Source organism: Marmota marmota, unplaced genomic scaffold (genome assembly GCF_001458135.2).
Source record: "Marmota marmota marmota unplaced genomic scaffold, marMar, whole genome shotgun sequence".
NCBI classification, from domain to species: domain Eukaryota; kingdom Metazoa; phylum Chordata; class Mammalia; order Rodentia; family Sciuridae; genus Marmota; species Marmota marmota.
Genome location: NW_025999942.1, coordinates 12,700,101 through 12,724,880, shown reverse-complemented (window position 1 = coordinate 12,724,880; position 24,780 = coordinate 12,700,101). Strand labels below are relative to the sequence as shown.

At 54.7% G+C, this 24,780-nt stretch overlaps 2 protein-coding genes across 3 annotated transcripts in view; both read right to left on the bottom strand.

Moving 5' to 3' along the window:
- Positions 1-6,953, bottom strand: part of Gjc2 (gap junction protein gamma 2) — an 8,615-nt gene extending 1,662 nt beyond the window's left edge. Inside the window, exons 1-2 of the mRNA XM_048801249.1 lie at positions 6,069-6,953; positions 5-999 (exon numbers count right to left, since the gene is read on the bottom strand). Coding sequence (XP_048657206.1) covers positions 5-980 — 976 coding nt within the window. The 5' untranslated portion in view covers positions 981-999; positions 6,069-6,953. The remainder of the gene's footprint in view (positions 1-4; positions 1,000-6,068) is intronic.
- Positions 6,954-7,087: 134 nt separating this feature from the next.
- Guk1 (guanylate kinase 1) lies at positions 7,088-17,535 on the bottom strand. 2 transcript variants are annotated; one of them, XM_015498764.2, is made up of 8 exons: positions 17,385-17,535; positions 9,787-9,900; positions 9,409-9,450; positions 8,819-8,915; positions 8,223-8,361; positions 8,070-8,154; positions 7,594-7,679; positions 7,088-7,423 (listed from the first exon to the last, which is right to left on the bottom strand). In XM_015498764.2, the coding sequence occupies exons 1-8, from the start codon at positions 17,443-17,445 to the stop codon at positions 7,388-7,390; spliced, it is 660 nt and encodes a 219-aa protein (XP_015354250.1). In that variant the 5' UTR covers positions 17,446-17,535; the 3' UTR covers positions 7,088-7,387. The 2 variants fall into 2 exon arrangements, with proteins under 2 accessions (XP_015354250.1, XP_048657312.1); XM_048801355.1 differs by lacking the exon at positions 9,787-9,900 and having other exon boundaries at positions 17,385-17,466.
- Positions 17,536-24,780: the final 7,245 nt, after the last annotated feature.

Sequence of the window (24,780 nt, the reverse complement as noted above, 5' to 3'; positions counted from 1 at the left end):
GGGCAGGCCAGGCTGGTGGCTGGGGCCGGGAAGGCACAAGGTGGTGGGCGCGGCCCGGGACCAGGCACCTGCGCTGGTGGACCCCGGCGGCCACGTACGGCGTCCTGCGCGCTACCCAGGCCCAGGTGAGCCATCTCGCAGAGGTTGAGCAACAAACACAGGCAGCTGACCACGTACATGACCAGCAGGAAGACAGTCTTCTCAGTGGGCCGCGACACGAAGCAATCCACCACGTGTGGGCAGGGCTGGCGGCTGCAGGCGAAGAAGGGCCGCACCTCGAAGCCATACAGTAGGTACTGGCCCACCAAGAAAGCCACCTCAAAGGCAGCCCTGACCACCAGCTGGGCCACGTACACGCGCATCAGTCCCTCGCGCTGGATGCGTCGCCGTCCATCGTGTTGCCCGGCTGGACCCGGGCCCCCAGCCGCCTTGCCGTCTACCCCAGCCCCCTTGGTTGCCACCTCATCTGCGCGCTCCTCCTCCGTGTCCTCTCCCGGCCCCTCGGGCAGTCCTGGCTCTTCCTCTTCTTCCTCCTCCAGCCCAAGCATGGGTTCTGCCTCGCCCAGGTCAGTGGGCTCCGGCCATCCAGGCGGTGGCAGGTGCGCCCTGAGAGAGCGCCGGGGACCTGGGCGGTGGCGGAGCGCGCGCCTCCGCTCCTGCTCCGAGGCACGGGCCAGGCGGTGGACTGCGTAGCCCAGGTACATGACGGAGGGCGTTGAGATGACCACGATCTGAAAGACCCAGAAGCGCACATGCGACAGGGGTGCGAAGGCGTCGTAGCAGACGTTGTCACAGCCCGGCTGCCGCGTGTTGCAAGTAAACTTAGACTGCTCATCGGAATAGATAGACTCGCCGCCCACAGCAGTCAACACGATGCGGAAGACTACCAGCACGGTGAGCCACACCTTGCCCACGAAGGTGGAGTGGTTGTGGATCTCCTCCAGCAGCCGCGTCAGGAAGCTCCAGCTCATGTTGGTCATGGGCGCGGGCGGGCAGGACCTGTGGGCGTGGGCAGCAGTCAACGACGGCCAGATGGGGGCATCTGGAAACCTGGCACTCAGGGTTCAGTCGAGGGGCCTTGCAGTCGCTCAGCTTACCTATAGCTGGTGACCCAAGCTCACCATCTTGCCTTCCCTGGATGGGAAAGGCATCCCCACCCAGGCCTAAGACCCTGTCCGTGGGACTTAGGGAGAACCTTCCTTGGCAGAGCCACATCTCTTGCTGAGCACCTGCCCATCCCTCTCTCCCCAGAACTTCTCAGGGGAGCTCTGTGGTCAGATCCTGCTGCACCACCTTGCCCCACTCCCTCCTGCTCCCACAGAGTTATGCCCCAGTATCTGAGGGTCTCTTCCAGGACCCAGTCCCCCAAGCCCCCACTACTTCTCCAACTTCCCAGCCTCTGCAGCCCCCAGCCCTAGTAGCCCCATCAACCCCCACAGCCCTGAGTCCCAGCAGCCCTGCCCTTCTCCCTCCATACCCTGCACAGCAGCTCTAGAGATCCTCTGCCTCGATAAAGGACCCCATCCTCTCCAAGCCCCTGCTGGTTCTGCTGCACCTAGCCTGCCAGCTGCCTCTCCCAGCACAGGACCACTGGGGCTCCCCGTGCAGCCCTAGCTCCTTCCCTCTAGACTGTTCCCAGCTAGGGGAACCAAGGAAGCCAGCATCTATCCAGGTGGGACAATGTCTGGTGAAGCTGAAAACACAATGATGCACAGCCACCTTGGGCAGTGACAGAGACAGCCACATCTATGTGCTCAGAGGGGCTCTGGGGCCTGGTGAGACCCTCATATTTACCCTACCAGGAGTCACTGAAGGGCAGCAGGGGTGGCCTGTTGGGTGGGAATTCCAGGCCACAGGAGGGAGAGATGAAGCAGCTGAGACCCCACCAGGCAGTGACGCCATGGCCTGGCCATACAGAGGGGAGTCTGGCCAGGCAGAGTTTGCTTATGGACCTGGTGGGGATGTGAGGAGAAAGCCATGGAGGATAAGGACCACGGACAGGGAGGCCATTTTGGAGGGGAGACTGGCATCTGGGTCTGGAATTGAGGGTGCCTGTCAGTGTCTGGGCAGTTGGGGAGGCAGCTGGACCCACGAGAGTTACCAGGTGACTCCTGATAGGGTAAATATGAGGGTCTCACCAGGCCCCTGCGCCAGGCAAACTGCCCCCTACCTCTGGCCTGAGTCCTGCTGTCCCTTCTGCTGGCCAGAGCCAACTGCTGCCAGGCCACAGCTGCCTCACCGCACACAGAGGCACAGTGCATAGTACTGCACACACAGGTGCTCCTGCACACCAACATGCCTGTGCACTTGCACACACATGCACCTGCCCTTCCCCATCCCCTCTCCACGCGTCATCTGTCTGCGTAGCGGGTGAATGCTCTGTGGATAATGATGGCAGCCAGACCCATGGAGCTCCTATCCAGCCTGCCAGAGAGGTGGACAGCTTCACAGAGGAAGTTCACAGACAAAATGCAGAAAACCATGGGTTTGTGCACACACTTGTCTTTGCTGTCACCTGAAAGGGCCAGGATGCAAAAACGCCTGAGGATCTGGGGACGCGCCTGGCCCCAGGCTGTTGTCTCTAACTCCAAGCCCCTGAAAGGAAAGAAGCGCTGATGCCAGAGCCAGGCCAGGGACACAGGGTGGCTTTGGAGAGGAGGAGCCTAAACACGAGGCGGTGCACAGGAGCAAGACACACAGCGGGGCCTGTCGGAGGGAAACCAAGTCAGCTGAAAGCGCTCCTGGTGGCTAAGGCTGCTTGGACTTAGACTGGGCTTAGACCCCTGAGGGCTTCAGTGACGGGTGGAGCCAAGATGAGGAGAGCAGACAGATCCTGCCAGGAGATGCACCTGCCACCAGACCCACCTCCCACCACTGTGGCAGGAAGGACCCTGCCTCCCAGGGTGGCAGGACAGAGGAGTCCCACCGTCGCAGTGATCACTGCTGTCTCTGCCATGACCCAGGCCAGTGCCATGGCCGAGCACTGTATGGGTACCATTTGTGAGATGGGCTCTTCCTCCCCAAACTCACAGCCCCGCAAAGCAGAGAGCTGGAGTCCTCCCCATGGGCCGTACTACAGAATGCCTGGGCGAATTTGTCCAGCATCCCAGGGCAGGGGAACTTCGTGACCTTCACGGAACTTGCATGAACTTCCCAGCTTTCCTGGGAGTCCGCATGTGTTTAAAGTAAAGGACGCACCACAGAGGGGCCAGCCAGTGCAGGGCCTTGGAGCAGGGGAACCCTCCCCCAACACTAGGCCTACAGTGGGATCTGGGAGGGGGTCCACTGGAGGGCCTGGCTCCTCCAAGGGGCGCCCTGGTGTCAGGCCCAAGGCAGGCAGTGAAGAGCATGGTGGTGCGAGGGAGGAGTGACCCCAGCTGGCCCTGTAGCAGTCAGTCAGAGGCCAGGGAAGAGCAGGAGGTGCAGGCTCTGGAGTTTGGAGGAAGGATGTGGGTTCAGGGCAGGAGCGGGGACTCACAGAAGGCTCACAGAGATGACAAGGGTCTAACAGTGGGGTTGGGAGCGCAAATCAGGGCTCACAGGAGTGTGGGGGCCGGGGCTCACTACAGGGCTTGCCTGTGCCCAGCAGCCCTGGGTGTTCCCTAGCCCTGGGCACTCTGAGGCCATCAGGTGGGAGGCTCCCAGTGATAGGGGAGGCATGGAGCTGGTGGAGGGGGTACAGGCAGTGGGGGCTGCCTCTGCGGGGGTCTCTTCCAGGGCAAGTAGGAAAGGCTGCCTGTCAGCAATCTCCAATGTCAGGGCCTGGTCAGCACGCCCAGTCCTGGCACAGTGGGAGACCAGTAGCCCCAGACCTACCAGCAGTAGGATGGGCTTCCCCCCCCCCGCCCAGTCCTGATCACTGGCTCTGAGCTAGGTCCTGGGAAACACCCTCAGGCATCCTCATGCGTCCACCCCTCTCAGAGTGGGGTGGCTAGGACCGGGCTTCCCCTGCTCTGGTGGCTGCTGGAGGGGCACCCTCAAGTGCTCAGCTCTCCAAGCAGGGGCTGGGTGGGGGACTGTCCCTTGTCCACACATCAGCACCCCTCATGCCTGAGGCCCCAGTCCTGATTGTCCCCTCCCAGGGTCCTCAGAGGTGGCTGTAACACTCACCCACAGCAGCCTCGGCGCCCACCCTACAGGCTGGGCCCTGGCACACCCACCTGAGCTTCGACCATGCATCTCCTGGCGTGCTGGCCCAGAGGGGATGCGCACCCTTAACCACCAGGACCCAACCCTCAGGCCCTGGTGACCTTGGCAGCCCATGGCAGTGAGCCTGCTGCCCCTGTGTGCACGGGCAGGCCACCTTTGGCCTTTCTCTCCTGCCTCCTCGTCCCAGCCTGCTTCCCACGTCTCCAGCCTCCCCTCTCGACCACACAGGTGTGCCGAGGGGTGTGCAGCCCGTGTTTAGGTTCACACCCACTTGAACACTCGTGCAACCACGGGCTCTCAATTCCACACCAGCCAGCACCTCCCTGGGGAAGCCCCCCAGGCCTGGGGGGCAATCCAGCATGTCAGTGGACACTTGAGCTTCTTGGGAGGTGGCCTAGAAATTCAGCCAGACTCCAGCTGCCTGGAGATGCAGGCGTGGGCTGAGGTAACTGCTGCCATCTTGTGGGCCTACTGGCCTGGGACCTGGCACTCCAGGCTGGGGACCCCTCACCCTGGGTACCCTGTAGTGATCATGTGTGCTTCCCCCACCTGCTCTCCTGAGTGGGACAGCTTGCAGCCTGTATCCGAGGGGCCCCACCTGCCGCCATTCCCCACCTGCAGTCGAGCCCCCCCCTGGGTGCTCAGGGAGGCACAGAGCCCCGTGGACCAGGACCCAGGAGGGGAGGGGCCACCCCTTCCTCAGAGATGGAGACCAGGTGGGATGAGGGAAAATCACTGCCCTGCCATTGAGATAGCTGTTGCTGCAGTACAACCTGGAACTGAGTGGCCGGTCCTCCAGAAGTGGGGCTGCTGGCCTGAGTGTGGGTGGGGAAGACAGAGGGATGGGGGTGACAGCCTCCTCCAGAGTCACCAGGGAGACCTCCCACAACTACCACAGGAAGGACTCCATTTCACAGGGTGGCAGGACAGAGAAGTTGCACCTTGGCAGTGATCACTTCTAACCATCTCTGCCATGACCCAGGGAGGGTGCTGTGCTGCCCACTCTCACAGGGGTCCACATGCACCCCCTGCACCTTGTCCCTGGACCCACATCCCTCATGCCCTCCCACAGCAGATGCCTGGGCTCATGAGGACCTCCTGTGCAGAAGCTTTGGTGGCCCTAGTGCAACGGTCAGCAGGGCTGTTCTGGACAAGTCCTTCTTCCCCCAGGCCTTAGTACTCCTCCTTGGGACCCTAACATCAACCACCCATCCTTGCCCTAACGCCTTCTTAACAGGCCTGCTCCAGCCACCTCCAGAACCCCACCCACCCTACTCAGCACAAGGTTTGCTATCCTTGCATGACCTGCTCCTTGGCCATATGTCTGTTCTGCTCCCCGCTGAGGCCCTGGGCCCAGCAGGTGAGAGGGGCTTGCTCAAAGGACAGCCAGCCTGCCTGGGGTCCTGAGTGATTAGAGGCTGAGTGCCTCCTGGCAGTGGAGCAGGCCCTCTGGGTGGGACCCCCTGCCTCTGGCTTTCTCAGTCAAGCCAAATAGTGCCCAGGCCCAGCCTCTGAACACACTGCAACTGGCTGGGGGCTCATCAGCTGCAGCCAAGGGGCCCCAGCTGCTGGGGGAGATGCCAAATGCACGCCTTGCTCACCAGGCAGGCCCTGTGCAGCCTGAGGCCCCATCTCCCCCACCCATTGCCCAGAAGCCCCTAAGTGGCCCCTGCTCACAGCTGGGCAAAGATGAACAGACACCCAGAGGGGCCCCTCAGTGCACAATCCAAGCAGTTGCATGCTCCCCAGGATGAGTCCTTCTGTAACCCCCCTACCTCCCCACAGGTCCTGAGGCTAAGCCAGGAGTGGGGTGCAGCAGGGGTGAAGTCACCCTACCTCAGCTGGCTGAGGGGTTCACCGCTAGTTCTTGCTCTGGATGAGTCTGGGGAGGTGGGTGGGGTTCCCAGGCAGAGCCCTACCTTCTCCAGGCTGGGAAATACAAGTCTCAGTGAGCCCTTCCACCTGCCGGACGATGCTGGTCCTTCCCGAGGGTGTGTGGCTGGGCCAGGGCCACCTCTCGCCACCAAGCACAATGGGGGGTGAAGGGGGGGGCCTTCAAGGGCTCCATTGTTCCCCCTGCAGGCCTCAGGGTCTGAATCCCTGATTGTCCCTGGGGGCAGGGTAGCTGGGAGCTGGAAAGGCCTGCCTAGGCCCACAGCAGTCCCCGACACTGCACCTAAGGTCCAGGCCTGGCTCTGGCCTGCCTTCCTTGAAACACATCTGGCCTTTTGGACAGGGCCCAAGACGCCTGGTCTCCCTAGCTATTTCCGCCTGGGCTTCCTGCCTGCTTCCCTCTTCCAAATCCTCATCCACCCACATGTCTGGGTCTTGCCCTGAGTGGCTTCACCTGGACATTCATAGGCAGGACTGGGGCTGACCCCCTGCAAATGTGGTGCCCCTCTGCTGGGGCCATTTTCCTGGGCCAACCACACAAGAAGAGGCCCAGCACAGCCAGGGTTCCTGAGGCACACCACTGGGGCCCAGGACAAGATGGACAGCTACCTCTGAGGAGGCATCTCCCTTGGGAGCCCCCAAATCATCCTGGCCTCCAGACCTCAGGGATCTGGAACCTCTATGGAGGCTCTGGGCATCTGCTCCTACACCAGCCCCTAGGACCCTGATCCCACAGCCTCAGCTCCCTGTTCCCTACCTGGATTGTCTCTCTGATGCCCCTAGCTGGCCCAGGAGCAACTGGGAGAACAGGCAGCAGTGGACTCCCAGAGCTGGGCCTGAGCTCCCCAAGGGGACATGCTCAGGAACAGCCCTGGCTGACATTTCCATGACTGGTGGACACTGGGTCAGGTAATGGAGTAGGTGCCAGCAGACACTGTCCTTAGGGCTGGCTGGGTAGGAGTGGAGGGGACCAGGGGTCCCGTGTGGAGGAATGTAGCTGTGGCCTTACTCAGGATCAAGTCCCCACCTCAGGGTGGCAACACTCTAACCCAACAGTCACTTTATTAGGATGTCAGTCCCGCTCCAGCGGGAGGGACAGGGGAAGGGACAGAGACAGCTCAGGGAAGGCAGATGGGGGGCACCTCCAGCCACAGTGAGGGAGGGAGGTGGGCAGCAATCCCACCCCACATGCCAAACACCAGCTGAGGTGCAGAGCTGCCATGTGGCCAGCAAGGAGCAATTGTGCCCACCCCAGTTGGGAAGCCATCCTGGGTGCTGTGTGGATCCTCAGCAGCCCAGACAGATGCAGGGCACGGGAAGCGCCTGTGGGTTGGACAGCTGGTCCTCAGGAATGGCTTGTCCCCTGAGCTTTCTTGATTTCCTGCCCAGGAGGAAGAAAGAAAGGTCAGGGAAGGCTGGGATTGGGGAGGACTGGGCCTCCCATCTGCTGACACCCGGTCTTGTGCCAGTGTGGGTACACCAAGCCTCTCCAGAGTCCACACAGGACGCAGCCTGAGCAGGGGCTGCCCAGGACCAAGGAGGGAGGCCCACCTCAGACAGTGCCTGCTTCAGTGCCGCGTAGGCTTCATCCAGGTTATCATTGATGATCACCAGGTCGAACAGGCCTGGCTCCTTGCCTGGGGATGAGATGGGGTCAGGGACAGGCAGCACCAAACTCATCACCTAGCTGTGTTCCCTTGCTGCTATTCTGCGAGGCAGCCCCAGCATGTCCAGGCTATGGGAGGGACAGACCCCAAGGGCCAGGTGCCAAGCCACACTCTCCTCTCTGCAGAACCCCAGCAGGGGCTCAGTCCTGTCAAGCTCTTGAATCCAAGCTCAAATTCACGATTGTCTCGAGACACTGGTCAGGGCTAGCAGTGCTGGTGATGTGGCTGCCCCACGCCCTTGCAGAGACAGCAGAAGGGCCAAGCAACCCCCACCTGCAGCAAACTGAGCACAGACCAGAGGGAAGAGGATCCGGGTGGAGACGGGGGTGTGAACCTTTAGGGGACCCCAGCTGCACTCACTGCTGTCCATGTCTGCCCGAGCGGCGGCCAGCCGCTTCGCCAGGCTCTCCTCTGTCTCCGTGTTACGCTGGCGCAGCCGTTGCTCCTAGAAAGCAGGCCCACGTGGGGTCAGAGCCTCCTGGGTGCCCGCCCAGCCCTGCCCCGGGCACCCACCAGCACATCCAGTGAAGGAGGCTGCACAGAGATGTAGATGGGGCGAAGGTCTGTCTTCTTGATGTTGCGTACGCCCTGCAGGTCCACGTCCAGCACGCAGATGCGGTTCATGGCCTGCACGGCCCGCACGGCCGCCTTGCTAGGGTCAGAGATGGGCGCAGCCAGAAGCTCAGTGGCACTGCTCTGCTCTGCCAGGCCCCAGGCCTCCAAGACTTTCAGAGGGACTTGGCCCCTCCCCTCCCAGCCTCCCCTGGGCAGCTGCAGTGCCTCACCTGTCCCCAGCACCCCCTGAACTTTCCAGAGCACCCCAAGCACACCCCCACCAGGCCCCTGCCAGCATAGTCACTTGTCCTGCAGCCACATGGGGTTCCTCTTGGTGGGCACTGCCTGACCCCGGGCTTCTGGACAGGCCTGTTTCTGTGCCTCCTCATGTGCTCCCTTACCCACTGGATGGCTCAAGGGCTCCATGGGAGCTGGGGAAGGGCACGCTGCAGCAGGCAGACTGAGTGGAAAGTATCGGAGGGGAAGACTGGAGAGCCCACTGCTGCCATGACATGGGGACCCTGACCCACGGGCCTACCCCATGCACAGCCCACCTTGTCCCATACAGGTTCCCTGAGAACTCAGCATGTTCAATGAAGTCCCCAGCGGCGATGTCATGCTGCATCACCTCCCTGGTCACAAAGTAGTAATCTGGAGAGGAGGAAGGCTGTCTAGAGGTGCCCACCACACGGCCCGGCCAGCATCCCCATCTCCTCGGAGTACTGACAGCCCTCCTTCCATCCTGTGTCCGGGTTGCTCTGTCCATGTGTCATGTGCCACTGCTTGCACTGTCCCCTCTGTGGGGACTGGAGACTGCCAGGTTCCACAGAGGAGGTGGGGACCCCTGGGCCACACATCAGGCATGGAGTGTCTGGGACATGCTAGAGGAGCACACTGCCAGCACACCACACAGCAGCGGGGCCAAGCTCAGCCTGGGTCAGGTGCCCAGGACACTACTTCTGTAGCTTCCCCGAGGCTGACAAGAGGCACAGGACCTAATCACACCCACCACCCCTGAAGGCAGAGACCCTCTCACAGGTGGGAGACCACTGTGTGCACTGCAGCCAAGAGGCAGGGGATGAGGAGACCTCCCAACACCATGCCAGCTGCAGCCAGGGCCCATGGACTACCCAAGCCAACTCACCTCTGCCGTTCTCCTCACCAGGCCGCGGGTCCCTCGTGGTATCTACAAAAAAGACCCACCACCCACTGAGAGACGCTGGGGCCCACCAGCTCCACAAGTCTTCTCTGGCAGGTATGCTCTGCCCAGGGGCCCGCCGCAGGGCTGTGCACCAGACCTGAGGCCTGCACCGCATAGGCAGGAGGCCTTGGCAACCCAGCCCTGCCCTCTGGGGTCCATGGAGACCAGGAGGCTTGCTGCAGACTCAGACCCCAGGAAAGGGGCATAAGCAGAGCACCCCCAGGCTGTGTGTGTGCCTCTGGGGCCTCCAGAGTGGCTCCATGCTGGGGACAACACCCCTAACCTCTGAAGCCCATATCTTCATGTCCCCAAAGTACTCACGGGACACACTGAAGCCAAAGATGCTGCCGTGCTCCTGGAGCAACCTCTTCAGCAGGGTGCTCTTCCCAGCCCCGGATGGCCCACTCAGCACCACGGGCCTGGGTCCCGACATGCCTGTGCAGGGGCAGGTGCAGGTGTGGGCAGCTGTGCCCTCACCCATGCCAGCACTGGACCACACAGGAGGCAGTGGGGTGAGGGCCTTCCTGTGCAATGTGCACCATGCACAGAAGAGTGCTAATCCAGCAAAGATGGCCACAAGAGCAAGGAGGCCAACAGGGCTCCAGCCCCACCCTTGTGTCTCCCCCAGCTAAGCCTGAGCCAGATGACACTGTCCACTCCAGTTCCATCCTACTCAGGGCTGCCTCCAGGATCCCATCCTGAAACCCCTGCCCCACCCAGGGCTGCCCTACCCAGTGCCACCCCTCTGGGACCCTGAGACCTTTACCCCATGTGGGAACCTAGCTTTGGCTCCTACAGGTGGTACTGCCTGCTGGGTGGCCGGGTCTGAGGTGGGAGTGTTCCTGTCCCCACAAGTGTGGTCTCATTAAGGTCTGCTCAATCCAAGTCTGTTCTGGGAACCTCCCACTAGTCCTGGTCTCTGATGCCAGAGTTTGGGAAGCACAGGCTGCTGGCAGGTGGGGCAGCCCTAAGAGGGGAAGCTGGATGTGGCTAAGGGCTCAACACCTGTGGCAGGAAGGCACTGAGCAGCCTATGCCAAAGGGGAGGTCTGTGGGATCAGCTGAGCCCTACCCCACAGCTCAGCACAATCTTGCACCAGTTTCCTTCCTTATGGATCTGCTGGCACTGCCCTAGGACAGGGACCCTCCCCTAGGATCGACTGAATCCCAGCCCTGACCCCACGGTCTCCCAGCATTTGACTGCTCCAATTCACCCTCCCACCAACCTGGCCCTGAGCAGGCCTTCTTTCCCTGGGGGACAGCCCCTCCTGTCTCCCTGGGACAGCACCCACCTGCCTGGGGTGCAGCCTCCTTTGTGGTCAGCCTGGGGCAAGACTGCAGTTGCTCTGCACTCAAGGCTGGGGGCTAATCTCTGACAAGCCTGCACCCTGCCCTTCTGACAGCTAAATCCCCTGGACACCCAATCCCGCCCTTCTTAGAACTAGATCCCCTGGGTGCCCAGCCCCACCCTTCTGAGAGCTAAATCCCCAAGTGCCAACCCTGCCCTTCTGAAAGCTAGATCCCAGGGGCCCTTACCCTCACAGGGAAGCCAGCCCCACCCCCATACCGAGGAGGAAGGAAAAGGAAGTTCCTTGCCCTGCCCTACCCTAGCCCATGTGAGCTGAGGGGTGCAAGACCAAGTCTGCCCAGGGCAGCACATGGGTGAGAGTAGGAGGGAGGAAAATCCAGGCAGGATTTTGGGGACTAAAGCTGCCACTCTGTGCTGGCCTGGGCAGAGGGAGACCCTGGAGGCTGTGTAGGAGCTGGAGGGGTTGCCTGGCAACCCAAGCACCTTAGCCCTGGGCTGTTAGCAGCACAGTGCCTGCAGGGACAAGCACCTGTGTGGACAGGCCTGCTTCTTAATCTCCAATGTAGGCCACAAGGTCATCTCAGAGCACCTCTTCACATACAGGGGCACATGCCACAGGACACTGCCCGCAGGTGCCCCTACAAGGTACACGCACTCAAAACATGCACATCCGCACATACACACTGAAACGCACACGTTTGTACGTGTTCTTGAGAAGAAACACTCAGGACCGCTTGCGAAATATGCAGGAAGGAGGGATAGGGGAGCCTGGCCCACATCACCAGCAGGTCAGTGACAGACTGCTCTGGCCTGCCTGTCCAAGGTGTCTTCTCACCTGTCACGCTGCTCTGCATGCCACCTTCTCTGGGGCGTCCAGGCAGAGCTCACCCCCAGGCCACCCCTGCTCACCCAGGCCTGCTGCCAGCTGCACATCCTGGCTCCACAGGGTGGCCCTCCCTGCTGCCTACACCAGGCACTCAGGTGGCCACAGGTTGGTGGCCTGCTGCTGCCTGTGGGGGCTCTGCATCTGCTGACTTGGCACATTCAGTTTCTCGTACCCCAGAGTGTCCCAGGACACAGGAGCCCTGTAACCCAGGCCAGCTTCTAGAGCTCCTGGCTCGCGTAAGGGTAACATGGGTTCACAGCAGGGCTCACCCTGGGGTTGTCCAGACTCAGTGCATTCCCCAGCACTGTCCATGCAGTCTGTCTGATTTGCCCCACTCAGCTGGCTTGTCTACAAAGACCGAACGCCTAGAAGGTGACTAACAGGCCACGTATGGCCAGCTGGGCCAAGGGTCTCAAGCTTCAGTATCACCCGACTTCTGTGCCAAATGACACAACTACCAGCACTCCAACAGTTTAGTCACCCTGGTAGCAACCAGGAAGGACCACATAAAAGAACAGGTGGCATGTGGATTCCTAGAAAACAGACACCTTCCCAAAATCCCTGATTTCCACTAACCTAGTCTATGATTCTGGAACCCTCAGGGGTGGAGAGGTGGAGTTGTGAGGAAATCCTGCTTTTCCATTCTTTAGCTACTGAATAAAGCTTGTACTGCTGATGCTCAGCTTTGGTTTTGTTACTGGCTGCCCAAACCTGAATGAGGAAAGGTCTCTACCTTGAAGGTCTCTCCCTCGTAGGAAGGGAGCATTTCATCCCTAACAAGTATATGGACTCCTGCAAGCAATCACAGCACAGATACTTTGGTTGCTGAAAAGAGAAAACCACCTGGAAGAATGATGAGTACTACTGTACCAGGAGGAGGAGCACTACTGGAACAGGAGGAGGAGCACTACTGTACCAGGAGGAGGAGTACTACTGTACCAGGAGGAGGAGTACTGCTGTACCAGGAAGAGGAGTACTAGTGTACCAGGAAGAGGAGCACTAGTGTACCAGGAAGAGGAGCACTACTGTACCAGGAAGAGGAGTACTAGTGTACCAGGAAGAGGAGCACTACTGTACCAGGAACAGCACTGCTGGAACAGGAGGAGGAGCATTAGCGTACCAGGAGTACTACTGTACCAGGAGGAGCACTACTGGAACAGAAGGAGGAACACTGCTGGAACAGAAGGAGGAATACCACGGAACAGGAGAGGAGTACTACTGTACCAGGAGGAGTAGTACAACCGTATCAGGAGGACAAGCACTGCTGGAACAGGAGGAGGAGCACTACTGGAACAGAAGGAGGAGTACTACTGGAACAGAAGGAGGAGTACTGCTGGAACAGGAGGAGGAACACTACAGAACAGGAGGAGGAGTACTACTGTACCAGGTACTGCGGTATCAGGAAGCTGAGTACTACTGTACCATTAGGAGGAGGCTGTCCCACATTTTGGGAGGATGGGAGTCTGTACCCCATCCCCAGGGCCACTCACCTGTGGGCTGTGGTAGCAGTCAGGGGGACAAATGGATGACAGTGAGGGATAGGGAACAGACAAGCAAAACAGTGAGAATCTGAGATTAAGGCGATAATTTTGTAAACTGGGCCCACTGTGCTTTCTTTTAAAGAGTAATTTACCTGCAGCCCTGCCTGGCTCAAGTCCACAGGATACATTCTCAGCTAACTACCTGCTACCTGCATGAGAAATGCAGGCCCAAAATGTCAAGAAGAACACAAGTTACCCCAAGGGAGACTTCTGTGGCCCCCAGAACACAGGAGATGAGGGATAATTCTCCCGACCATAAAATTGGTAAGAACAGGTTCCAATCAGAATCAGTCAGTATAGCCAAAGTGAACTAGAGTTATCATGATAGCCTGATGTCAACATGCTGTCAAAGGGCTGGGGTTGTGCTCAGTGGTAGAGTGCTCACCTAGCACGTGCGAGGCCCCCTCGGTTCAATCCTTAGCACCACGTAAAAATAAATAAAATAAAGGTATTGTGTCCGACTACAACTGAAAACAAAAAAAAAAACATGCTGTCAAAAGTCAAGAGGTGGACCAGGTTGGGACTGTCTGACAATTTCCCCAGGACTCCAATAAAACTGGAGAGCAGGAGGGGCATGCTGTCCCCTCTCTGAGAGGACCCACTCTCTCCCTTGAGAGTCTCCTTTTCCTTTCCCTTCAATAAACTCATGCCTGCCACTCTGAGGGACATGTCTGGTATCTTCCTGGCACGACCCCAAGAACCGGGTAAGAAAGGACTGCTGCGACTGCCTCAGCTTAGCAGCAGGCCTTGCTCTAACAGAAGCACACTGTGCAGGTGCCTATACCCCTGCATCACAACCAGCTCCATCCCTGCCATGGCCCTGCTGCACTGCGCACCCCAGGCCCAGCTTGCCAGCCTCTTCAGGAGGATGCACCCCTCCTGTCCTACCTGGAGGAGAGGCAGGGAGATACAGCTGGAAGACACCAGCTTGGCCTGGCAGACCTGGCACATGTTCTAAGGGCTCCACAGAGTCTCGCCAAGGCACAAGCCACACACTGAGCACCAGGAGCTCACAACCAGGAGTACCTGTCCCTCTTCCACAGGACCACATTGCCCTGGCCAGCCCCACCAGAGGAACCACAGGCTGACAGCAGGCCCAGCTGAGCTGGTGTAGGCCCCTACTGGAACAGTGGGGTGTGTACGCCTGTGCTGGGGAAGCCGGCACAACTAACGTGGGACACAGCTGTAGCCCCAGGCACCTCCCCTGGGAAGGAAACTGCACAGCTGACTCTCACCCTAGCACCTACCAAGAGCATTGAGCCAAACCACAGGCCAGAGGCAACTTGTTTTGGGGAGACTGTGGAAAGTACTCTGGACCCTTTGCTCTTCGGTTCTTTCAGTTCCAAACTCTGGTCACGAGCCAAAACCCCCACATCTGTAAGAAGTGGCTGAGATACAAGAGAATTCCATAGGAGCTCAGGAGGGACTGTCACCCAGAAGCATTTGCTGGGAACTACTTGAATTGGGCTTCCCTTGTACCAGCAGCCCCGCTCCTCTCCTCCCTACAGCCTGCCCCTAGGACTGGATTCTGCCACAGCTGCCTCCTCCCTTTGCCTTCCAGAAGACACCAAAAGAACGAAGATGTCAGCTCCCTCTAACCCTCTCCTGAGAAACAAGTGGCTTTGGGCACCCAGGTGACATGTCCCAGCTTGAGACCACCCAGCCCTATGGAGCTTCTTCTAAATAAGGTGACACCTAGACCAGGTACAGTAATGCCTGCCTGTAATCCCAGCGAATTGGAGGGTTAGTTAGAAGCATCACAAGTTCAAGGCCAGCCTCAGCAACTTAGTGAGATCCTGTCTCAAAATTAAAATAAAATAAAAAATAAAAGGGCTGGGGATGTAGCTCAGTAGTAAAGTGCTCCTGGGTTAAATACCCATTACCTGCCCCCCTGCCCCCCCAAAAAACAAAATAAAAAACAAAACAACAACAACCAAAAAAAAAAAAAAAACCTAGCACCTGGAACAGCCTGAGCATTTTCTGTCTTATCCTCCTACCCAAGTGGGACAGGATCTACCACTGCCTTCAGAGGAAGCCAGAGCAGGGTGGAGCACCCAGCCCTGTACAACTGCCATGCCTTGCTGACACTGCCCTGTTTGAGATTCTCCCCACCAAGAAAAAGGAACAAGGGCAGAACAAGCAAAGAGAATAGAACCAAACAACAGTAGAGTGCAAGGACCCCACAGGGCTGGCCAGTAGCCCTCTTCTGCAGGGGGAGACCCAGCCCAGCACAGGGAGGGTCAGAGAGGAACCTGGAGCTGAGTACAGAGGCACCTTCCTCCTCCACCTGCTTTCCTGGGCTTACCCCCCAACTCCCTCCCTTTCCTTCCTAAAGATGTGGGATCATTCTCCTCCCATCCGCTCCTTCTACCTCTTTCTCAAATCATCTCAACATGCTTCCTGACTATTCTGCATGTGCCTGAACAGACAGGGGAAAGTGTGGGGTGGCTGGAGCAAAATGTAATACATTCAAGTTCACAACTTCAGGACGTGCTGGTCTTGTTTTTTCCAGCCAAAATCTAGTGCCAGGCCAAGGTTTCCAGAGCCTCAAGGAAAGGCAGTGGCACCACTGGCCAGCATGGCAGGAAATTCTGCTATCAGTGACTGAGACAGGAAAGCCCCAAGTAGCAAATCCCATCCTAACCTGTCCTTCCTGGGGACTGAAGAAGAAAGTTTTCCTGAGTTCCTCAGAGCAAAACATGGTCTGTGAAGTCTAAGAGTGACAGAAAACTCCAGAAAAGCCCACACTGTGGCAGGCAAAGCCCTCTGAAGACCCTGCAAGGGTGAACTTGAAGGACACCCTTCTACAGAAGCAAACTGCGTTCCTTCTCTTCCCTTGACTCTACCCAAGAGTGGCCAGCTATCACCTGGCTTCCACCCTCTCCTCAGGACAGGTACTACATGGCACCTTCACCTGCTCCAAGCATCACCTATAGGAACTCCTGCACTTCTCGCTTGGAGAGCAGGCTATGTATGTTCTCAGTTCTCAGGCTGAGCCCAAACTTGAGTTTCTCCATTTTATGAAGCAGTAGTTTGCCATAAGCTACTCATTTTAAGTGCAAGTGCCAAGATAGAATGACTCCATGCCTTGTTTATACAAGTAAACCACCACCATCTGCCCAATACAACCAACTGTAAGGCACACATTGATAAATAACTTATATATGCCAACTTATCAAACTAAATTAAGGAGCACTTGGACGCATGGACAAACCAAATCACATCAGGAACATCAGACATGGGAGCTTATCCATCTCAGCAGATGCAAACCCCTTCCTTGCTTGAGACCCATAAAAGTAGGAGCTTTGAGACTGAACGGCAGTACCTTGACCCCACCCCCTGGGCACTCATCAACAGCCTTGCTCAGGAAATTCACTAGTGAGGAGCTTCCATTTCCTGTCCCCGTTGGGCTGCAGCAGAGAAGTCTATCCTGCTGGGATGGCCACACATGGCCCCACTCTAAGCTGACACCGAAACTGCCATCCACCTGGACTCTGACAACTCTGCAGAACTGATTCGTTAAAATTCTTATCTGACCACCTACCTGCAGTGACTGAGCCTTGACTCATGTCTCAGCCTGGGCTCATGATGCAGCACCCTGTAAGCCTGCACTGCCTTGACCCTTCCTCAGTCTTTCTCCTGTGTACACCATTGTGTGATGTGGGACTTGAGTGTTAGACAGGAGGAATTAGGGCTGGATAAAAGACCTCGTATTTTCCTGGATTACGACTTTCAGCGAACCCATTCAAGGAAGGCATGTCGTTCAACAGATTGACATTGTGGAAAGACATAAACGTGTTTGGCCTGTTAGTGACAGAGCCCCCTCACGACAGCATCCTGTGCCCTGCAGGCTCCATCTCGGCTCAGACCGTGCTTGGGGACAGCTCCGCACCGGCGGCTTCTGGAAGCCAGGAGGAGCCCGGCCCCGTTGCCACAGCCGCGCTCGGGACACTTCTAAGCGCCGGCCTACCCAAAACCCCGCAACGGGCCCGCCCGCGAGCCTCGCCGGGGACCTCCGGGGCCGGCGCGGAGCGCGCGGACTGCCGGCGGCTGCAGCTCGGCGCCCGATCCCGCCTCGCAAGGTTTTAAGGACCGGCGGGGACGCGTCTGCCAGGCTCCCGAACACGGACAGTCGCCACCGCGGCCCCGGAAAAGCCGCCGCCAGCAGCCCGCACCGCACTCACCGTCCAGAGGGGCCCGGCCCAGGGCGGCCGCCGCCAGCCCGGCCAGCGGGCGCCGCAGCATCAGGGCCGCTGCCACCGCGCCGCCCCTCCCCGCCCGTGAGGCCTACGTCACAGCGCCGCGCCGGCCCCCGCGCGCTTACACGTGGATGCGTCACAGGGCCGCGCCGGCCCCGCCCACGCGGGCCTCCGGCCGCCCGCGCCAACCACCTCCGTGACGTCACATCCCCGCGCCGGCTGCCCTCGCGCTTCGGAGGCCCACTGCACTGGCCGGTTTCTACGCAGTGTCCCCCTGCTGCCCGTGGAGGGCAGGGGCTGGCTCTTCCAGGACGCAGCGTGGGCTCCGAACGGTTAGGGGTCGCGGGCGGAAGAGAGCATCCCGCTGTCGAGGGAGGGCCGCGTGGCAGCACGGTCTCGGGTGGGACTGGCCCGTGCTTGCGGCGTGTAAGCCGGGCAGCCTCCGTTCTTACAGGGAAACTAGGTCCTTGTCACCGTTTCCGAACTGACAACGGGGACGAGGGATTGCGAAATAGGAAAGTTTTATTGCAAAGGAGAAACAGAGGACTTTTGTCTCCAGGCTGTGATTCTCCCAGCGAGGGAGGACGGAGGATAGAATAATAATAGTACAAGGGCTTGGCCCCAGATATTATCAGTAGCTATGATTAGTGTCCCTTGGTGTCCTTGAGAGAGCTGTTGCTCCAGTTCCCAGGCTTAAGTTCTTTTACTCTTGTGGGCAGTGACACTTCTGGGCTATGAAGGATACAAATAGATTATCCTGGGACAGAAAAAATGTTAGTCAGTTTTATAAAATAAGACACTTGGCGGTGGAGGGGCAAGGTTTACCCTCAGCATGAAGTTGACCCTGGTTACAGTTCTACAGGATGTAAGGAAAGCTCCTCTGCTATTAGCAGGATAGTGGGTTCTGTAAAGTGGGGGCAAGGAGAAAGAAAATAACGGATAGATTAAATTAGGTTGCTTTTTGTAAGGATTATTAAAAGACAAGAGTCTGGCATGACATGTTGAAGTGTGAATATTAGAGAAGCACACCCAGGCAAGCATATAAAGCAGGGTTTATTTAAAAGGGGTACAATAGACTTATCCCAGGAAGGAGAAGGGGGCTATAGCTGGAAGAACCCAGGCGTTTGGCCCTTTTTATATGTCCTAGGCTTCCTTTGTTCTTCTGCCCTCTTCCCCATACCTTTCTCCTTCCTGCCAAGGTGACTAGGCCCAGGAATGCTACGAAGGATGACCAAAAGGTGGGAAACAGGTGGGCTGAAGGGGGAAGGGCAGGATAATGCAGCTCTAGACACATTAATTAACAACCTTATAGCTCCCTGTAGGGAGGGGCATTTCCTGGGACAGGTTACCTTAGAACCGGTTGGAGCAGGGACAGGTTCTTGATAAGGGTGGAGGAAGGGCTCTGAAGGAATTAACATTTCAATCTCTCTGGGCAGCCTTCAACTTCCCAGGACTCACTCAAAATTGGCCTGACTCTATCTGACCTGACTTTATTTATCTCTCTATACTGACCTGCCTGTCTAATTCTGGCTTCAATATGATTCTTGAAATTCTAAGTACAGCCTTATCCTGCCAAATAAGAAAGGCAGGTGGGATCAAGGAAAAATTAAGCTGTAAGTGAAAAATCAGCCTCTACCTCAGAGCAAAGCCTGTCCAAGGAAAGGGACATGACCTTTGTCCTTGGAAAGACCCACAGAGCACTCCTAGGCACATTCCCACCCTGCTAAGTTGTTTATCTACAAATGAGATCTGCTGCACCAGGTGTCCCTGACTCAGTCAGGCTAGGTGGGGGCCCATAGCAACCCCCTAGCAGCCACCAATCAGCAAGAGACAGGGAAATACCTGGGATGCCAGGTGACCCTCCCAGTAGTTTATGGTGTTGGGAAACCATGTAATTCAGCATGAACACCCCTCTTGGCTTAAACCAATCAGTTCAAATGAATACCCCTTCTGTAGTAACCAATCACCCCTACCCAACCTGTTCCCGCCAGTGAATGTGCTAATCATGTTTTAGAGTTGTTATTTGATTTTCCCGTGGTGTGTGATGATTTGCTAAGAGATGCTATGACATATGTGGGGGTAGGGACCCCTTCTCCAAAGAATGTATAAAACTGCTGCAAACCCTGGGCTCGGGGCCTCTCAGCGTCACCAGTTGCTGTGTGTGCATGCGGAGGACCGAGCTAGCGCGCAATAAACACCTCTTTGCTGTTTACATCGATCTTGGTCTCTGGTGGTCTTTTGGGGGTCCTGAATTCGAGCATAACATAAGAGCAGCTTGGAAAGAGCAGCCCAGTGTGAGGCTATCAACTTCGCCAGGTGTGCAGTTTGTCTTTTTGATTATGACATTGGGCAGTTGGGTCAACTTGCTATGACCCACACTTCAGACATGAGATTTGTCTCCAGAAATTTACATGCAGTGTTAAACCACCATGCAAAGAAAGACCACTGACTCCAATTTTAAATCAAACTTGTATTATGTACACAAAGAAAGCTGGCCAGGACTGTCTTTCCAATCAGGGCTAGAGAGCAGCCCCCCAGCTTTCCAGGAACAAGGTTTTACAGCACAAAAAGTTGCAAAGGATGGTGTCTTGAGAACTTACAGCTAACAGGATTTTGAATACAAAGGCAGATAGCAGGTTAGTGATCTACATGGCATGATATTTCAAGGTAGGGAGTAAATTCAGATCCCAACATCAGGATTTATGAGGCACCGATGAGGTTTCAGAGAGGGTTGTTATCTGGTCAGGGGGAGCCAGGATTTGTGAGGTGCCACTAAGGTTTTAGAGAGGGTTAAGTAAAACAGAAATTAACTTTTCATGATTTTGTGATGAGATGGCTCCCAATCTTAGGGTTCATCATCATCGTTGTCCAGCTCCAGTTTATAGGGCTTCAGGAAGTACCAGATTTCTGTTCTCAGAGACTAAAAGGCTCAGGGTTTACTCCAGTTGAACTGGGCTGCATAAAATAACCACACAAGAGACACAAATACTTTTTACTTTGGGGTCGCTGTGATGGCTCCTCTGACCTTAAGGGTCCCCAGGAAGAGAGAGAGCGAGAGCACGTGCTGACCCCTTTTATTGAGGAGAAGCTATTCAAATGAGGCAAGGGGTTAGGTTTCAGGGGCTGAGTCTATCTTCATGATGTCCACTGTCAGCAGGTTGACTGACATCTGGGCAGGCCACACCCAAGGACACAGTAAGAGAAGGGGACACACACAAGGCACTTCCATGGAAGATTCTATCCTAAACAGGGCAAGGGGTTATATTACAAAGGAACAGGTGAGCATAGCTTCACCCATGGGGCTGTAGCAAGACACACCCAAGCATGAGACACCTACCCGCGGACCCAAGAAAGGTGGGGAAAGCTCTGCCACATTTCTGCTACTGCATGCCTCAGCACCCAGCAGGGGAGTGTGACTCAGTCACGTGCAAGGTTGGTCTCACAAGGAAGGAGCATTCTTGTTCTTGTTGGGAAAGTTCTCAACCAGATCTTGGAGGAAACTAGAACATCCAGTCCAGACTACAGGCAGGCAATAGCAACTTGAAAATGTTGTACAGGGTTATAGTCCAATGACAAGCGTACTATCTTGTTTTTCTTCTAAAACAGTTTTTCACATTAGTTACCCCTACTTCTATCACTCATATATGACTAATCTGTTTGGAAAATAAGTTAGGCCTCATCAACTTGTCCTGATTGTTTATAGAACTGCAGCAAGGACTTCTGATAAGAAATCTCAGATTGAGGGGCTGGGGATGTGGCTCAAGCAGTAGCGCGCTTGCCTGGCATGCATGCGGCCCGGGTTCAATCCTCAGCACCACATACAAAGATGTTGTGTCCGCCGAAAACTAAAATAAATAAATAAATAAATATTTAAAAAATTCTCTCTCTCTCCTCTCAAAAAAAAAAAAAAAAAAGAAAGAAAGAAAGAAAAAGAAAAGAAAAAAGAAATCTCAGATTGGATATTTAAAAACTTCCCAGCACTAGGAAGCCAAAACAAGGCTGATTTCAGATGTTACCTGTAGTACCTATCAATTCGTTTTGTATACATTCTCAAATGTGACATGTGGTGAAAACTTTGTATATAAACAGTATTTCCAATTGTATTTCTATTACAAAGAAAACAATGCTTAATAACTATGCAACTCACTGTATTGCCATAAAAATAAGGATACTCATGATAGACCCAGCCTAATACCCTCTTAAGATTGGGAGCCATCTTGTCACAAAGGCATGAAAAGTTAATTTCGGCTTTACTATAAATTACTGTGATTTCTAAACTTGCTTGGAATGCCTGCCCATGCCTTGAACTCACCCATGCCTGGCTCTCCCTGACCAGATAACAACCCTCTCTGAAACCTTAGTCTAATAAATTCTGGCTTTCCTTGACCAGATAACAACCCTCTCTAAAACCTTAGTGGTGCCTCATCAATTCTGATGTTGGGATCTAAATTTACTTCCTACGTGCTGAACCATTTAGACCATTAACCTACTACCTGCCTTTGTATTATGCTTGTCAAAATTCTATTATTTGTAAGTTCTCAAGACACCCCCCCTCTTTTGTAACTTTTTGTGCTATAAAACTGCATTCCTAGAGAGCTGGGGTACTGTCTTCTATTCCCACAGGTTTCAGGAGAGATAGCCCTGGCCAGTCAGAATTACAAGCTTGCTTTAGTTTGATTTAAATTGGAGTCTTTTCTTTTCGTTGTGGTTTAACATTCATGAGTACTTTCTGAAATCTGAGGGGATCATGTAGGGAGAAAAGCAAAGATTGATTTTTGTTCACAAAGATATACTTTTACCAAATTGTAGCATGCTATAAGTAGCTTAAAAAGAAAAATGCTTTTTAATTTAAGAAATTGTCATCAAATTTAAGTTAACTGACATCTCATAATTGTTCATCCACTGTCACCCATTCATCCAGTCTGGTGTCATGTTTGTTTTTGTGGTGCTGGGATTGAACTCAGAGCCTTGTCAGTGCTACACAAGTTCTCTACCACTGAGCTAAATGCCCTAATGTAATTATTGAGTCCAGTTTTTCCATTAGAGTTTTGGAAATCCTTACACAGTCCAAGGTATATCCTTAAAAGTTACCATAACCAGCATTTGTCAGTAACTTTTCCATCCTTTCCACAGTCTCTTTGAAGACACTTTATAATGATAATCGCTTGCAAAAAAAAACTTCTAGAAAAGCATAAGAATAAAGCATTTAACTCTGAACAACATGAAGTGGCCATGGTTGGAGATTAGATGAGAGTTCATTACAATAATCATGTAACTGACAGGGAAATTTAGTTATTTCTTGGCCTGCACTTTAACATAAATGGCAGTTGACAACATATCAGACTTTTAGGAATTTTCTGTTTGTTTTGGGTTCTCGCTTGGTTGCTCAGGCTGTTCTCAAACTTGTGGGTTGAAGTTGTGAGAAATAGAGGTTTCAGTGATCCATTTTCAGAATATAGTATCCATTTTAACTAGTATCTAGTTAATATAATATTAACTTTATTTTTTATTTTTTTTGGGGGGGGTGGTTTTGTTTTTTGGTTTTTTTATTCTTTAGGGCCAACTGTGAAAGAGGTCAGCAATATATTAACAGCAGCAATGGACAAGGAAGAGCAAAATAGTGGATGAAAGAATCTTGCTGGATGTTTGTTTGTTCATATATTTTGTTTGTTTGTTTGTTATTAGCCAGAAAATTGCAGCTGGCTTATTTGGAAACTTCAGGCACACATCTCATCTCCTTAGATCCTTCACAGATTTAGAATTCAGTCTACCTGAGGGCTTTATAGCCATGTAAGAAAGCTTTCTTTATCTAGCTTGGTGGCAGCCAAAACAGATTCCATATCATTAAGGATGTCAGACCTCAGAGCTTCCTGAAGACTGGGCATCAACTCCTCTCCTTCTATGTTCATTCCATCTCCTTCCAGTGTTCCAAGGTCAATATTTGTCCCAGGAATGGCTTCAAGGTAGTCTGGGAAACAGTTCTGCTGTGAGGGCAGGGTGCTTTGGTTGGTAATATCACCTGTATCCATTTCATCAACACTGTTCAGGAAGTCATCTGGGGTTCGAGGGACACTGTAGCTGCTCATGCTTAGTCCATGTCTGTACTCTAATCTCGAGAGTGATAGGTGCCTGCTGCAGTATGGCTGGGCACAAATCACGAGCAACTGAAGCAGGAACAAACTTTATTTTTGAACTCCACCAGCACACTCCACCCACTCTCCCTGGGAATTCTCCCGAATGCCACCCACGCGGCTCCTCCAGGAACCACCAACCGCAAATCCCTCCTCCGGCACTTCCCCAACCAATGGGAACTCTCCCAGAATCCCCGCAAGAACTCCAAGGTAGCAGGTGGAGGCAGACAGCAGGGGTCTAATATACACAGTTTAACATAACCATTATCATCTCAATGGCTTGCTGGCATCACCTCTCAACCACTCCCAACCACTCCGTTCTGGCAAAAATGCCATGCCTCATTCCGACTCTGTGGCTCTCAGCATCTCTCTTTCAGTATCTCCCCCATTCTGTTTAATTAAACAACAAGCATGTGGCTTAGGGACCGTGCCTGTTAGGCTGTCCAATACTACTTATGGTCCTTACCCGTCATCGGATGAGCTGACCTCAAGGCGTCAGCCTCTTGTCTTAGATTGGTACCACTGCAATTGGATCTTACCTGTCACTGACTACCAGTCCAGCATACAGCCATACTTGTGGATAGGCCTATGCACCAGTGGGGGGGGGGTGAGGTTCTTTGCCTCACTTCTGTTGGCCCCCAAATTTGGCCTTTGCACCAGTGGGGGGGTGAGGTTCTTTGCCTCACCTCTGTTGGCCTCCAAATTTTAGACCATCACTAGCCGAAGGGAGGAGGATGCAGAACGCCATGACACCAAGCCAAATGACGGCTCCTTTGGAGAAACTGTACCACCGGTGACACCATCAGCAAAGATACTCCAGCACTACCACAATTCGCTGCACCAACAGATAGTTCACAATGCATACAAGTGATACATAGTCCAGGCAAGTTCTGCAAGCAGTTCAAAGCAGAGGAATCTATCAATATGTCCATTTCCTCTGAAAGTAAATCGACTACTTGATTGAGCATTACTTGTTGAGTTATTATTCATTGATGCATCAGTTTATACAGGTTACTGTGATAGCTGTAGTTTGGTTTTATCTTTGCCTTCATTGGCACTAGGATGAAGATAGGAATTCTGGCGATGATGGCTAAAAAAAATTATGTAACATTCCAACAGGCACAAAGAAAACAATTTTCTGAACAATTTACATTATCCTGAACAGAATTATTAAATATAATGAAAAGGAGAGGTGAAAGTAAACAAACAGATCTGTTAACCTCCTTTTTTGTTCACATATTAAAACAATT

Coding starts and splice junctions, on each gene's coding strand:
- Guk1 (XM_015498764.2), bottom strand. CDS start 17,445: ATGCTGCGGCGCCCGCTGGCCGGGCTGGCGGCGGCCGCCCTGGGCCGG. Junction 9,901..17,384: donor GGGCCGGGCCCCTCTGGACG/GTGAGTGCGGTG, acceptor GCCCCTGCACAG/GCATGTCGGGACCCAGGCCC. Junction 8,155..8,222: donor CTCCTTCACTGGATGTGCTG/GTGGGTGCCCGG, acceptor CCTGCTTTCTAG/GAGCAACGGCTGCGCCAGCG.